Genomic DNA, 13,214 nt, shown 5'->3' with positions numbered 1-13,214 from the left:
ATCAATTCCAAAGGACTTTTCGAAAGATTTTGAGATTTTATTATCAATATTTCCATCAAATTGTTACTTTCTATATATCATACGTTTCTTACAAAATTCTGGTTCGATATTTATTGTAAGTGCAATTTTCGTGACAAAAATCATAGTAGATGTAAATCCTTCTTCTTTGTACTTGTTAAAGAAAAAATTAATTTTTTGTCACTTCACAGAATTTTTTTTAAAATTTATACATAGTATATTAGGTGTAACAAGAAAAAGAATCCTATAAATATGGGGCATAAAGTAATTGTTTTACTTGAAAGGTAATTTTTTTTTTGATAAAATAAGGTAAGCATGCTCTGTCATGTTTTGAAGACGACCCGATAGACCTTGTTGGGCGCGGTCTAACACTTTGAAGAGACACGTGTCGTGATAGAGACGACAAGACTGCTACAGAATTCATAGCCAGTCTTCGTTTTCTTTTTATTCTTAGATTCTTAGATATTAGTCTTCATCAGCCTACTTCATTAGTATTCCCTCCTTTGGCTTTTCGAGAGATGACTAATTTTAAAATTTAAAGAAGGTAGTATTATATTAGTGAAGAAAACCGTTGTGACTCGCTATCGGTTTTGACCATGGCTGCGGCATCGACCAGCTTTCATATTTGCCGGAGATTCCACTACAACAGCAACCTCCTTCCACGACGGGAGAACTCGTTTCCAGAACGGGTTAAAGCTTCCCCAACGCGGAGCATAATCACAGCTTCCATGAGAGCTCGACGTCCTCAGAACGTCCCCGGAGATTTCTTCGTCGGTAATCTTTGTTTTCAGTTTTTATTTAGGAGATTAACTAGTAAAGTTACCACCACTGAGCTGTGACACAGCCTCTTGCATAAGCTAAGTCTATTTACAATAGACACTGTTGGTCCGGCCATTTTCCAGAGGCCGCCCTTTTTATCTAACATTCCAAGTTTGTATCTTATAGCCGGAGCAATTTTCATCCTTCCCCTTTTTGGGAAGTAAGTACAACTTTTTTTTGCACAGAGTACGAAACACGTGAAGCATGGCTCGACGTCTTAATGATCACATCAAAATATGCCAATTTTCGGTTTCTGAATTTCCTCCCGCTTTCATAAAGTACAATTTTTTTGCATCCGTATAACAACACGTGGCTTGGCCTGGCAGATGAAAGTGATCTGGCCCAGGGCCCTCATGTACTTTTTTCTTGGATAGGAGCTTGATCCAAGACTCAAACTGGATCATTTTTCTTTTCTTTTGGGGGAGGTGGGGGGAATATACCGTGCACTTTGGTTCCGTGTTCTCGAAAGGCCCAAATTAAAGAATTTCCGTACTGCATTTTTTCTGTTTCTTATTTTTGATAAGCTTTTTCTCAACTGTATTTAGTTTGAACTATTCATTAGTCACTATTGGGTAATACTAATTATGTAATAAATATGTGACATTAAAGTCCAAATTAAGGATGTACTTCTGTCAACACCAGTTTGAAGGGATATGATCAATGATACATGCTTGCATTTACCAATGATTTAGTACAAATGCGATGGCACTAGATGTGCTTCCTGTATTATATATGATTTTATGCTTTTATGTTGAATCATGTTATTTGGTTTAATCTTTATGCAACTGTGTTTACTTGCAGATCATACATGCATAGACTGTGATACCTGTCGATGGATGGCTTCGGTAACCAAATTTTCTGTTTAAGTTATATGTATGAATAGACCAAGATACTTGTCAATGATTGCTCCCTTATGATCCCTGTTTCATGGGGCTTGAATAGATGATATAACACTGCACATTACTACACAAAATTGAGCATGAAATTAATTCTCGGTGATCTGTTTTAGCATTTTCATTTGGAGTGGAGGAGAGGGAAGGTGTATACTGTATAGTATGGTGGGAAACTGGAGTTACTCGCCGATCTGTTTTTAATCACTGTTGTTTACTCTTAGTGGTGAAATAAGTAGGGAGCTATCGCCCTTTTGTCTTAACAACTAGGTTACCACAGGAAGGATTTCTGCCGTTGGTGTAAACTTGTGAATGGATATTTTGTTCAGGTAGTAGAAAGCCTTAGATTAGCTGTAATTCTTAAATAGTTGAAGAAGAATCTGTAATAATGTGTAATTTAAAAGAGAGGAGACTAAAGGAAAGCTGGAAAACATGTTAAGTTCACCAATTGAAATGAAAGTGACGTATTAGATTGGTTAAGTAAGGGATGGCAACACCAAAATTACTTCATCGCATGGCAAATGCCTAAAGGAGATAAGTTTTGGTGATAAGATACATTAAAATGGGTGAAAGTTGGAAAAGAATAGAACGGGTTGAGAGTATGTCATCCAATGCTATTGGATTTTTACGGAAAATGAGAGGGGGAGGCCTAATTTGGATAATAATTATTTTTTGGGGAACCACTTTGGCCGAGAATGATATCTAGAGACACTTTTAGTAAGATGAGTTGATCAAGTAGTCAAGAACTGTTCCAGAGATATGATTCATGTGCCAGATGATTTCACTCTTGTTCCATCACTAGTAGGTGTACTTGAAAATTTTCCAATATGTAGGACTTGTTGAATGTGATGAGTCTGTAATGTAAAACAAGTCCAGATTCTTGTAATTCCCTAAAAGTACTAGATAGTACCGTATATCAATAAAATCTTACCTTATAAAAAAAAGGTGTACCTGGAAATTTTCATCAGACTGGTACTTTTGGGAACACTTTAGTTCTTCATTCAGGTAAATGAAGAAAGGAGGTGCAACGGATGCCAAGGATATACAACTAGTTATCCTAGTAGGGGTTGTATATAAATCATAGCAAAGGCTCTAGCAATGAGAATTAAAAGCGTTATGAATAAGCTCTGGGCCATCTTGCTAAATACTTCTGTAGACGGGTAACAAACCCTTGTTGCAAGTCCTTTTGCGAATGATTTCGAAAATTCTAGATTAAGGATCAGAGAACCAGTTTGTAAGTGGGATATAGCAAAGGTTTTACGTTCATGTGAAATAAGACTTTTTTGTTTGACGTATTTGTGGTAGTAAATCTTTGGAGGATGTTTTACCAACTTGTTCGCACCGGGTTTGGACAAGATAATTCCAGTGTCAGAGATCCCCAAAAAAAGAAGATTTTCAGTTGTCATGTTTTACATACCCATATATATATATATATATATATATATATCCTTGAGAAGACATTTGAAGCACCGGAAGCCTCATGAGGCTGAATGCCTCCTGTTGCGGTTGTATAATAATAAGCAATCCTGTAAGCAAATAGTTTGCTATGGCAAATGTCATCCTCCAAATACTTTTTACTGAGTTCTTATTGCAAGTCTCTACACAAGGTCGGAGAAACTATAATCTGTATGGAGATCTAGGCTCCAAAAGAAGGTAGCATTCTTATCTCAGTGTGACATCTGGAGCTATCTTGACAGCAGATATCTGAAGGAGGAGAGGATGCTTTATTATTGGTGATGTCTGTGCAAAAAGCATGGAAGGATTTGAACTACCTATTTTTACAATGGTTTTATGCTGCTGAGTTATGGCTGTTGATCTATGCTATAGTCAAGATTTAATAGGTGCTCTTGAGCTCTGTGGCAGAGATGCTGGCAAGTTGGAGGTTTAGGTAAATTGGGAAATTAAGAAAAATAAGCTGTGGAAACCCCTATTTTTGGATATTCTGGAAAGTAAAAACAGTAGAACTTTGATTGGATTGAGAGACCGAAAACGAGGGTCAAGAGCTTTCTTTTATTAATTAGTATTCTGGTGCAATATGGAAATACCATACGTGTAGATTGTTGGCTAAATTATTGGAGGCCTGATGTGTATTTCTACAACATTTTGTAAAAACATCACCACCTTGGTCTAGCATTAACGAATTCTTTGTATTTATCAACATATTAATGTGTTTATTGGTGTGTTTAGATCATAAAGACTTCTATTTTCTCCTATTGTATTTGGGTTTCATCCCTCTTGGATGTGCTTTTCAAAAACTGCTATCATTGAAGAACAAATATGAATTCTAAGATTGAAACAAGAATTTATAGATAGCCGACTTGTCTGAGGATGAGCATCTACTGTCGCAGTGGTCCCTTTATTTCCAGATGAAAACTAATTTGGAACTGATAATTGCTTTATTTCTTGTACTTTAGGAGAACTTTACACGAGTTGATGACATGTCAGCAGTCTTTAAACAGCCCAGCTGTGAAGAAGAACGTCTGAGAGCTCTTCAGGTACTCTATTTAGTATTTTCATCTATCATCTGATTCTCGATTGGAAAATACTATTAGCGATAATCATTGTGGAAAAAGAACTTTAGAACAAAAAAGACATTCCTAAAAAATATGCATAGCAATTCTAAATTCTAAGCTGATATGCTTTTAGCTTGGAGAAACTTTATTTGATACTCTTATCTAATCTTAGTTCCAGTTACTTTAACATGGATCTAACTTTCTATTTTGATTGATGATGCTTCAAGGCCTTAATATCATGCCCAACAAATTCAATCCATACAGAGAAGCCTGCCCATGATATTTTAGAAGTTCAGAAGACTTTTCCAATTCCAATAGATGAGCATACAATGCCGGTAGATCCGTTCTCCTTTTGTAGTTATCTTTGTGTATTTATTTCTCACTAAGCAGTTGAGATAATTGAAGGAGTCTGTCAACAGATATTAATTTGATCCAGACAAACTGTAGATTAATGAATACTGCTTTGTTCATCCTCATCATCATCTTCATGGCAGAAACTAAATGAAATCCAGTTAAAGGCTGTATTTCATTTGACGTATGCTCTCATTTTACTAGTCCATAACTCCTTGAATATGCAGATTACGTTGTTTAAGTGGCACAAAAAAACCCTTAGGTGAACAATACCTTAATTTTTAGCACAAGTTAAACTCGTGGTCAAAGATTGACCCAAACAGTTAACTCTGGTCAGCGGGTCAGAATTGACTCTTGTGCATTGCCCTATAGGACGGGCAGACCTTTGTGCTTTGCTGTGTGCCGCGTGCACTGATTTTCTGACAGGACAGCTTTTAGTAAAATGTTCATAACTTTTTGTAGGAATATAAGAATGACAAACGGTTTGAAGTGTTGGAAACTAGACTTCAAGAGCTTTAATTTAATATATTACACCCACCCACAACTCAATCTACATTGGGAGATATGATCGTTTGAAGTTAGAACATGTGCGGCTATGATTGTCTTCTTCCCTCAAATGCTTCCAATTTTCTCCCATGATACTGAAACCCACCCGAGTCCCCTCGATTACCAACCAAATCATTCCAACAAGTCCCAAAACTCATTTTGAACTTTTAGGAAGTATCAAAATTCAAAATGGGACTCATTTACTAAAAATGAAGAATCGGGTTATTACAGTTTCTTTTTAGATCACATCATTCTGCAAGTCTTCTGATATTTTTATTGAGAAGTTTTAGCATTCTTGAGTGATGAAATGTATAATTAGTTCTTAATGCCATTTCTCTTTTCCTATCTGGCACTAACAGATGTGTAGAAGCAACATCACCTATTTCCTGAAACTTTGTGTCTGTCTTATCTAAGTGTTTTCTACTACTTTCAGGGTGTTTACCACTGTGGTTATCATTCTGAAAAGTCGTTTGGAGCTGCTTCTTATTTGATTGTTCGTGATGAAGGAAATATTCTTGTTGACAGGTATTTTAGCATTCATACTTCATGAGAGCCTGTTGGCTTTACAATCAAAACAGGGGGTGGCTGAAGAGAACTAATTTAGTAAATAGGAGAATGTTATCTTATATCATTACTGGGAAACAATATAAGGAAGTTGGAGAGTTGGGAATTGCTGGATATTAGAATTTCGAACTTTGATGCATATGAACTTAGTATTGACAGGCTAACTAAATATTTGCAGTCCAAGGTACACAGAAAGATTGGCAAATAATCTTAAAATGTTAGGTGGAGCTCGTTACATGTTCCTTACACACAGGTATGGTGATATCGTTTTACATCATGTTGTTCAGTCCTAACATGCACTAATTATTATTTTGTTACCAGGGATGATGTAGCAGATCATGAGAGATGGTCAAATCACTTAGGCTGTGAGCGTATTCTTCATTCACTGGAGGTAATATACTCAAACTGTCGACCTTTTAGTGAGACTGATCATTTAAACGGTTAATATAGAACTCAATTCTGAGGCTCAACCAATGTCTGTCTCCATCAATCTACAATCTATAAGGTAGAGATTTGGACCTGAATTCCTTTTTAATTGGCTCGTGTATTCCTCATCTATACTCTTTTTCATTGGTTCTTATATTCCTCAATCCTGATGATGGTCTTTTATCAACTTGAAAGAACAATGTCGATCAATAAGGGGTATACGTAGAGTCTGCCTTCTCAGCCCCAAGTCTTTGCTAAAGCTCCAACGCCTTTGACTTTGTAACCTATTGGTAAAGTGTGTGGGGCTGGTGGCTGCTGTCCCGTTGCAAGCTCAGTTCAGCCTGTTGACTCTGTCCGCTGCAAATTATAAGAAAATTAAGTCACATCTAGTAGCTTTGCTCAATGCGTCCAGTGTGCGCTGACAAACTGACTTAAGTAACACTCCGACAGTGCATTTACTCGTGCAGTCTAGTCGTCTGTCCGTCAGTGAAAGCTAGTTGAGAAATGTAAGACCCAAGAAAATCAAATAGTTCTCTCCAAAGAGCTCGGCTGAAATATGGCGCCCTGTCGTTGACAATGTGCATTGGTAGCTCTCAATATTTCACCACATGATTAAAAAAAATCTCGGCAGCTTCACTTGTGTTGTGCCAAAGCGATGCCAGTACAAATGTCACATACTTGGATAATTGGTCTACCACCATCATGATTGTGTCGAACTCTTCGGACTTTGCTAGGCAAGCGATAAAGTCCATTGTGACATGTCCCATGGCTTTTCGGAAATTGGCAATGGATCTAAGTCTTTGCAGGTGCTTGATTCTGAATCTTATCTTGCTGGCACACTAAGCAAGTCTGCACATAGCATTCTGTATGATCGCGCATGTGTGGCTGATAATAATCTGAGTCTAGTTTTTGACCAGGATGACCCGCCCATAAGATGTCATGACATTCCTTCATTAGCCTTCTTTGAAGCACATATATCCATCATACCGCAATAAGCAATAGGCTGTCTTTACCTAAAATGCCTTGTCTTGCCTAGGGCGGCCAAGTTCATAAGCTGCTTTGGCATAGTGTGTCCTGCTGCCTGTCCATCTTACCGCAATAAGCAATAGGCCATCTTTACCCAAAGATGCATTGCTTTGCCATAGTGTGTCCTGCTGCCTGCCTACCCTGATGGCATCAAGTTTTCACTTCTAGCTGTTATGTTGGCTGCTTTGCCTTATAAATAAGTGTGTTCTCTCCCGGGCTTATACTCCAGCACATAGTTGAACTCTAGAAAGTTCTGGCATGGAGCTTACTTTGGTGTAAGCTTCTTTTGTGTCTGAAAAGCAGCTCGTGACAACATTATCCATCTTGATGACAAACACCCGAGCAAATAATGTTGCCCTGTACGGAAGCAATGCACAATGTGGTCATCTCCTTACGCTATTATTTGTGATGAGAAGTGATTCATACTAAAGTCACTGTGCTTCATGAGTTGTTATCTCCTTGGCTTTAGGGAATCCTTTGTATCACTTGTGATGCATATAGGGAGTTATTTCTCTTTTCTATATGTAATTGCTTCTCTTTAAATAGCACTCGAACAATGGTTTTTATATCTCTTATAAGATGGATTTACAATCCTAGACGATGATATTGACATCAATATATTTCAGGTAGATCATTCAACTACTGCCATAGAGATGAAGCTGGAGGGAAGTGGACCGTGGAGCCTTGGTGACGACATCGCACTTGTACATACACCTGGACATACAAAAGTGTGCAAATTGTTCTTTGTACCTTGCTTAATCAACGTAGAATTCATTGTTTATCCGATTAGTTTAGGGATAAATATAGTTTTGATTTCAAAATTTTATCAGTGGCTAATGATTCCTTCTCGTTATCTTCGTGAATTCATGGATCAAAGTCTTAGTTGACCAATTCTTAAACACGTACAGTTCACTTGTTTATCAGTTTAGTCTATTTCAACATTATACGCTTAATGATTCTTTCTAGTTATCTTTGCAAATTCATGGTTCAGACTTTTAGATTACCAATTCTAACACCATTTTGTGTTTGTCATAATGGTAGGGGTCAGTATGCTTGCTCTACAAACCATTTAAAGTGCTTTTTACTGGAGACCACTTTGCAATGAGTGAATTTGGCTGGTCCATTTTTGAGAGATACAACAAGCTTTCAGGTGCACGTTCATGGTATCTTTATTATGTTATTATGTTATATTAGCTGTGATGACAATCAAATGGCTAGTGGATTGTAGGGTGAAGATTTCCTCTGAATAGAGTTAATGTTGGAGGAGCATATTCCACAAGGGGAAGGGGGAAGAAAAGATACCTTTACAGCGGTCTCAAGAATAATGAGTAAAATGTTGTAGTGGATTAGTGAATCCATATATTGGGATTGCTTCCAAGTATTGGCTGTTCACGGTCCCAAGCACTATTGCAGCCTGCTTTAGCTTTAGCAGTGGACCTGAAATAAATCATTTGGGGAAGAAGATATAGCTCTTCTCTAAGTGCCTTGCTAAGTATATCTTATTCAGCAAGTTAGCATATATGCCCTCTCCAAATGAATCTGAAAAGATTATTTTGATGGACAATCACTGTTATGGACAAACTTAGATCTAGGAATCTCGACTCTGGATAAGTAGTGGACAGATGTCAAGCTGGGGTAACTGGTAACCTGCTCCATGGTCATTGACTAATTGGAGGTGGGCATAATGTGATTTCAGTTATACTCTAAAAGAAGTAAAGGGGGGAGACGTGATTCTTTCATGGCTCTCATAGTGATGCATCGTTGAGCATTTATGGGGTGAGATGGGGGCCTCCTCTGGGGGTTTGGTTCAACCCATTTTTTATTGATGAGACGCGGAACTATTTTTGACTGCGAAAGAGGTTTGTAGGGTTGTAAATGTGAAATATGTTTGGAGGTGGAACGTTGGTCATTTCTGCGATGTTTTATCTTTAGGTTTCTTGCTTCCTAGTAATGTTTCTTTTGCACGGGATCTGATATCTTATCTTCCGTTACTTTTGCAGTTCCAAAGCAATTGAACAGTGTCAAGTTGATGCTTGAGTTGGATTTTGAATGGATATTGCCAGGTGAGTAATGCTTGTTGTACAGAAGCTTGACTTGTTGGCACATTTATAAACTAAATCAAGAGCTAAATGAAGCGACAGCACTTGGAAAACCAACAGGATACAAGGAACATATTAGTAGTAACTAATGGTTATCAGTAGGAGTGGCACATGGGCGAGTTGGGCTGAATTTGGGCGGGTCAAGATGGGTTGAGTCATTAAATGGGTCATTACCCAACCCAGCCCAAAGTATACTTGGGCTAAGATGGGTTGGATCAAGATGGGCAAAACAATGGGTCATAGCCCAACCCGTGACCCATGTTTTGGAACCATACTTCATCTTGCATAAACAAAGCCTTTTACCTTTTATACACCTATGTATGTTCTCTACTTTCTTAGCTTCCTCATAATTTATTCATTCCAGGCACGGCGATAAATTGCTATATATCTAATTTTAAATTTTTAGCTAAGAAACACATGGATTAATCTTATACTCAACTATTTATCAGTGTTGTCAAGGGCAAAAAGCTCTAAAAAGCGCTCTAGGTCTATTTGGGCTTTAAGCGCAAAGCGCACTTAAAGTGTGAGCTTTAGTTAAAAAAGGCGCAATGAAGGAAATAAATAAAAATCTATATGTATTTCAAGAACAAAGTAACAAATTCATTTATAATGTTTCCCTTAGCAGCTAATACACTTATTTCTGATTATAGTTGTTTTTTAGTGCTGCTTGATTCAAGAGAGAACTCATGGGCAATGAGGCGCACTCCTACAACTAAAGCAAGGCGAAGCGCCCTCCTTGAGCTTTTCTGAGCTTCAGGGTTTAAGCGCGCCTTAAATAAGCCTTTGACAACACTGCTATTTATGAGCTTTTATTACTTTCTAAGACTAAATAACTATTTAAAAGAGTAAAAGAAAGAAGAAGAAGAAAAAGCAAAGAAAATAGCAGTTGAAAAAAAAAAGACAATGTTTCAGAAAATTTTTGTGCAAGATAAAGTTTTGGCTAGTTGAATTTTTTTTTCCTGATGTTGGAATTGTTCCATAAACAATTCATTTAGAAAAAAAGCTTTCAGGCCGCACGAAATTTTCAGAAAACTCCGTCGATTTCTTTTAGAGAAAAACAACTCGACAATTTTCTTTACAAACTTTGATATATATATTTTTGTACAAGCTTTGATTTATATCTATTTATGTAATTATTTATTCTTTATAATGTAACACAAGAAGCCCTACTCCCCATTTAAGAAGTACTCCCTCCTTTCCAAAATAAATATTATTAATATTTTGAGAATCAAAATATATTTTTTTAAATAACAAATTAGTATTTAAAATTTGTAAGTTGAAAAATATCTTTTATGTTATTTCTAAATAAGTAAATTTCACCACAACTCAGTAAAATTATTCATATTTACGTCAAAACTTAAAAACCTTGATTCTCATTTTAAAACTTAGATACATGACTAATGATGGGGCAACTAAGTAAATTTCTAGAAAAATCTTCATTTGGGTTGAGATTCCTTTGTTTTGGGTGAGCTTCATGAGTTGTATTTGGGCTACTTCATGGGTCAGAATGAGCTATAAAAAATGATGCGCTAACTTGGGCTTAACCCAAATATACCTATGAGCTAAAATGTTTGTAGCCCAACCCATTTATCTCTGGGCGGGTTGGGCTGGTTGGATGGGTTTGGGCTCAAATTGTCACCCCTAGTTATCAACATGTCCAAAGGTTCAACTTTGTACACCATTTCTATCAATGGTTTGGGCTTTGAGGAGTCTATACATGTGTAGTGTTTGACGCTGATGCGACTTTCCCTTGTCTTCAGTTAACACACCGTATATCTTTCACCATCTTTTTTATTTTAATATCTTACCTTGAAGATTACACCAGGGAGAGGGCTTCAACTGGAAATATGTAGCAAATTCCTTCTCGTTCCTCTTTCCCCTCCCAAGAAAAACTATCCTAACAGGTTAATGTTGTTCTATCTGGCTGCATCACCCGCCTCTTGTACCTTCAATGATATTTCTGCTTGTCTTTTAGTTCTTAAAACCATCTTAAGCTTCACGTACTATTGTGCTGCTAGTGCAGAAATGTGTTTTCTTCTACTTTTATTGTTTTGGTATTGCAGTTAAGGGTGTTAATTGGTTGGGTTTGGGAGATCAAAATATTTGAACTAAGTCATGAATTAACTGATCAAACTTGGACTAAAATGGTTCAAGTCCAGATGGATAATTACGACTCATAACCAAATCTGTCGTACTTTAAGTTTGGACTAGTAACAATTTTCTGGGTTAAAATTGGCACTCTTAGGGTGTCAAAGGACGGGTCAAAATGAGTTGAGGTTTATGATCTCATGCATCCGAAATTCACTTGCATCTCGTTGGTTGGATCAAGATATTTGAGCAATTTAGTGTTCTCTTGTTCTTCAGGCCATGGTAGGAGAACAAAATTTAGCGATGCTGAGGAGAAGAATTCAAGCATAAGAGCTTTCCTAGAAACAAAAATGCAGCTGTCATGAGTCCTGTCGCCGATTCGTCTTGATAGGATTTTGTAGATAAACAGTTGGTTCATGTATCCAGTTCTTGTAATAATGTAAGTTCAGGTATGGTTGTCTTGGAATTTGTGGACCACAAATAAGCTTTTGGCCTAGCAGCTTTGCTTATGAATTTTCATGTAATATATGATAATCTTCAGAAGAAAATGACGAGAGAATTTGCTCAGTATTCGTTCGAGTATTGGCAGGAAGCATTAGATATTCCAAGCATCACACGCTTTGTTCTCCTAATGGTCTGTCATTGGCTCAGGCCTGTTTGTGTACAAATGTTTTTAGTGGTTCTTTTGCATTTGCAATCCTAATGTATGCATCTCTCTCTCTCTCTCTCCCCCTCCTAACCTATTCATTTCTTACCAAAATTATAAGGAAGATTATTTTGTGAAAGGTAGAGTAGGAATTGTACATCGTTTTATAGAAAGAAGCATTGGAAGGGAGGAAGAATGGATAGAGTTGGGGAGAGAGAGAAGGAAGTGGCTACTGCTTCCAAAAAGAAAAAAAAAGGAGGACAAATGCCCACATAGCGAATGGCAAATTGTTTTCGTCAATCACTTATGTAGATGCAGCTCAATATAAAAAGACTACAAGATGCTGATATGGAAGATGAAAATACAATCTATATTATATTACAAGGAGGATATTGAAACATCTATGTAAAATGAGAGTGTATATTTTAATTACATAATCTATATTATATTAAAAGTACGAAGGCACTTAGCAAAATATCGTTCGCCTTTTTTACCCTTAAAAAATAGAATTCACATTGGATAAAATAGTAATTTAAATATTTTTCTAATATGTAAGAATGCGCATTTAATTATTTTTCTAATATCTGGACATTGAAATCAACTATAACTCTGATTATAAAAAAATTTCATATTTGAATTATGTAGAGAATTTTTATATTTAGGATTCTAAAAGCAATTAAATTTTATTTTATATCGGTTTCCTTATTTCAAGCACATAATATTAAAGTTGTAGTAAACTATAATTTTTTTTATCATACAAAACTTAGAAATTAAGGTAAAAATTGCAATTGGGTGCCCCTTTTTAACCTGTAGCCGCTTTGTCTTTCTGTTTGTACCCGTATCCGTTTTTTTGTTAAAAGCCTTTTAAAAAGGCTAGTTTGACCTTCTTCATTAAAAGACTACTTTCTCTCCAAATATACGCTAGTCTTCTACTGTCTCTGTCTCTCTCTCCCGTTATTCGTGTTTTTTGATTTGTTCTTTTCTGAAATCAATCGATTTTCGTCGCTGTTTTGATTTTTCAACTGCTCGTCGTCGTTGTTCCTACATTACGATTTAATCACAAGTACATTGCATTAATTTTCTGGGTTTCATTTTACGATTTCTGGGTTTTATTTCTGGTTTTAGTTTTGATAGTCATGTATTTATGATTAAATAGTTTCTTAGAGTTTAGTTTGATAAGTGCATTAGTTTTACATTTATGATTGTGTTTTTAGTTTTTTTGAACGAG

General features: G+C 36.5%; 1 protein-coding gene across 3 annotated transcripts; it reads left to right on the top strand.

The window, feature by feature from the left end:
• Nucleotides 1-466: 466 nt before the first annotated feature.
• Nucleotides 467-11,951, top strand: LOC107763799 (hydroxyacylglutathione hydrolase 2, mitochondrial). Of its 3 annotated transcripts, none has more exons than XM_016582294.2 (11): nucleotides 467-792; nucleotides 1,639-1,682; nucleotides 4,142-4,222; nucleotides 4,468-4,575; nucleotides 5,571-5,662; nucleotides 5,880-5,954; nucleotides 6,023-6,092; nucleotides 7,780-7,881; nucleotides 8,195-8,303; nucleotides 9,154-9,216; nucleotides 11,617-11,951. In XM_016582294.2, exons 1-11 carry the CDS (start codon nucleotides 615-617, stop codon nucleotides 11,703-11,705), a joined length of 1,011 nt encoding a protein of 336 aa, XP_016437780.1. In that variant the 5' UTR covers nucleotides 467-614; the 3' UTR covers nucleotides 11,706-11,951. The 3 variants fall into 3 exon arrangements, with proteins under 3 accessions (XP_016437780.1, XP_016437781.1, XP_075089202.1); XM_016582295.2 differs by having other exon boundaries at nucleotides 470-792; nucleotides 7,780-7,857; XM_075233101.1 differs by lacking the exon at nucleotides 467-792 and adding an exon at nucleotides 1,302-1,326.
• Nucleotides 11,952-13,214: the final 1,263 nt, after the last annotated feature.

The sequence above is a fragment of the Nicotiana tabacum genome, chromosome 16 (assembly GCF_000715075.1).
Source record: "Nicotiana tabacum cultivar K326 chromosome 16, ASM71507v2, whole genome shotgun sequence".
NCBI lineage: Eukaryota > Viridiplantae > Streptophyta > Magnoliopsida > Solanales > Solanaceae > Nicotiana > Nicotiana tabacum.
This window is presented reverse-complemented; position numbering and strand designations above follow the sequence as displayed.

Excerpts from the sequence above, each read along its gene's own strand:
- LOC107763799 (XM_016582294.2), top strand. The coding sequence starts at position 615 with ATGGCTGCGGCATCGACCAGCTTTCATATTTGCCGGAGATTCCACTAC. Across the intron at positions 5,663-5,879 it reads GGAAATATTCTTGTTGACAG|TCCAAGGTACACAGAAAGAT; the intron begins GTATTTTAGCAT and ends AAATATTTGCAG. Across the intron at positions 6,093-7,779 it reads GTATTCTTCATTCACTGGAG|GTAGATCATTCAACTACTGC; the intron begins GTAATATACTCA and ends AATATATTTCAG.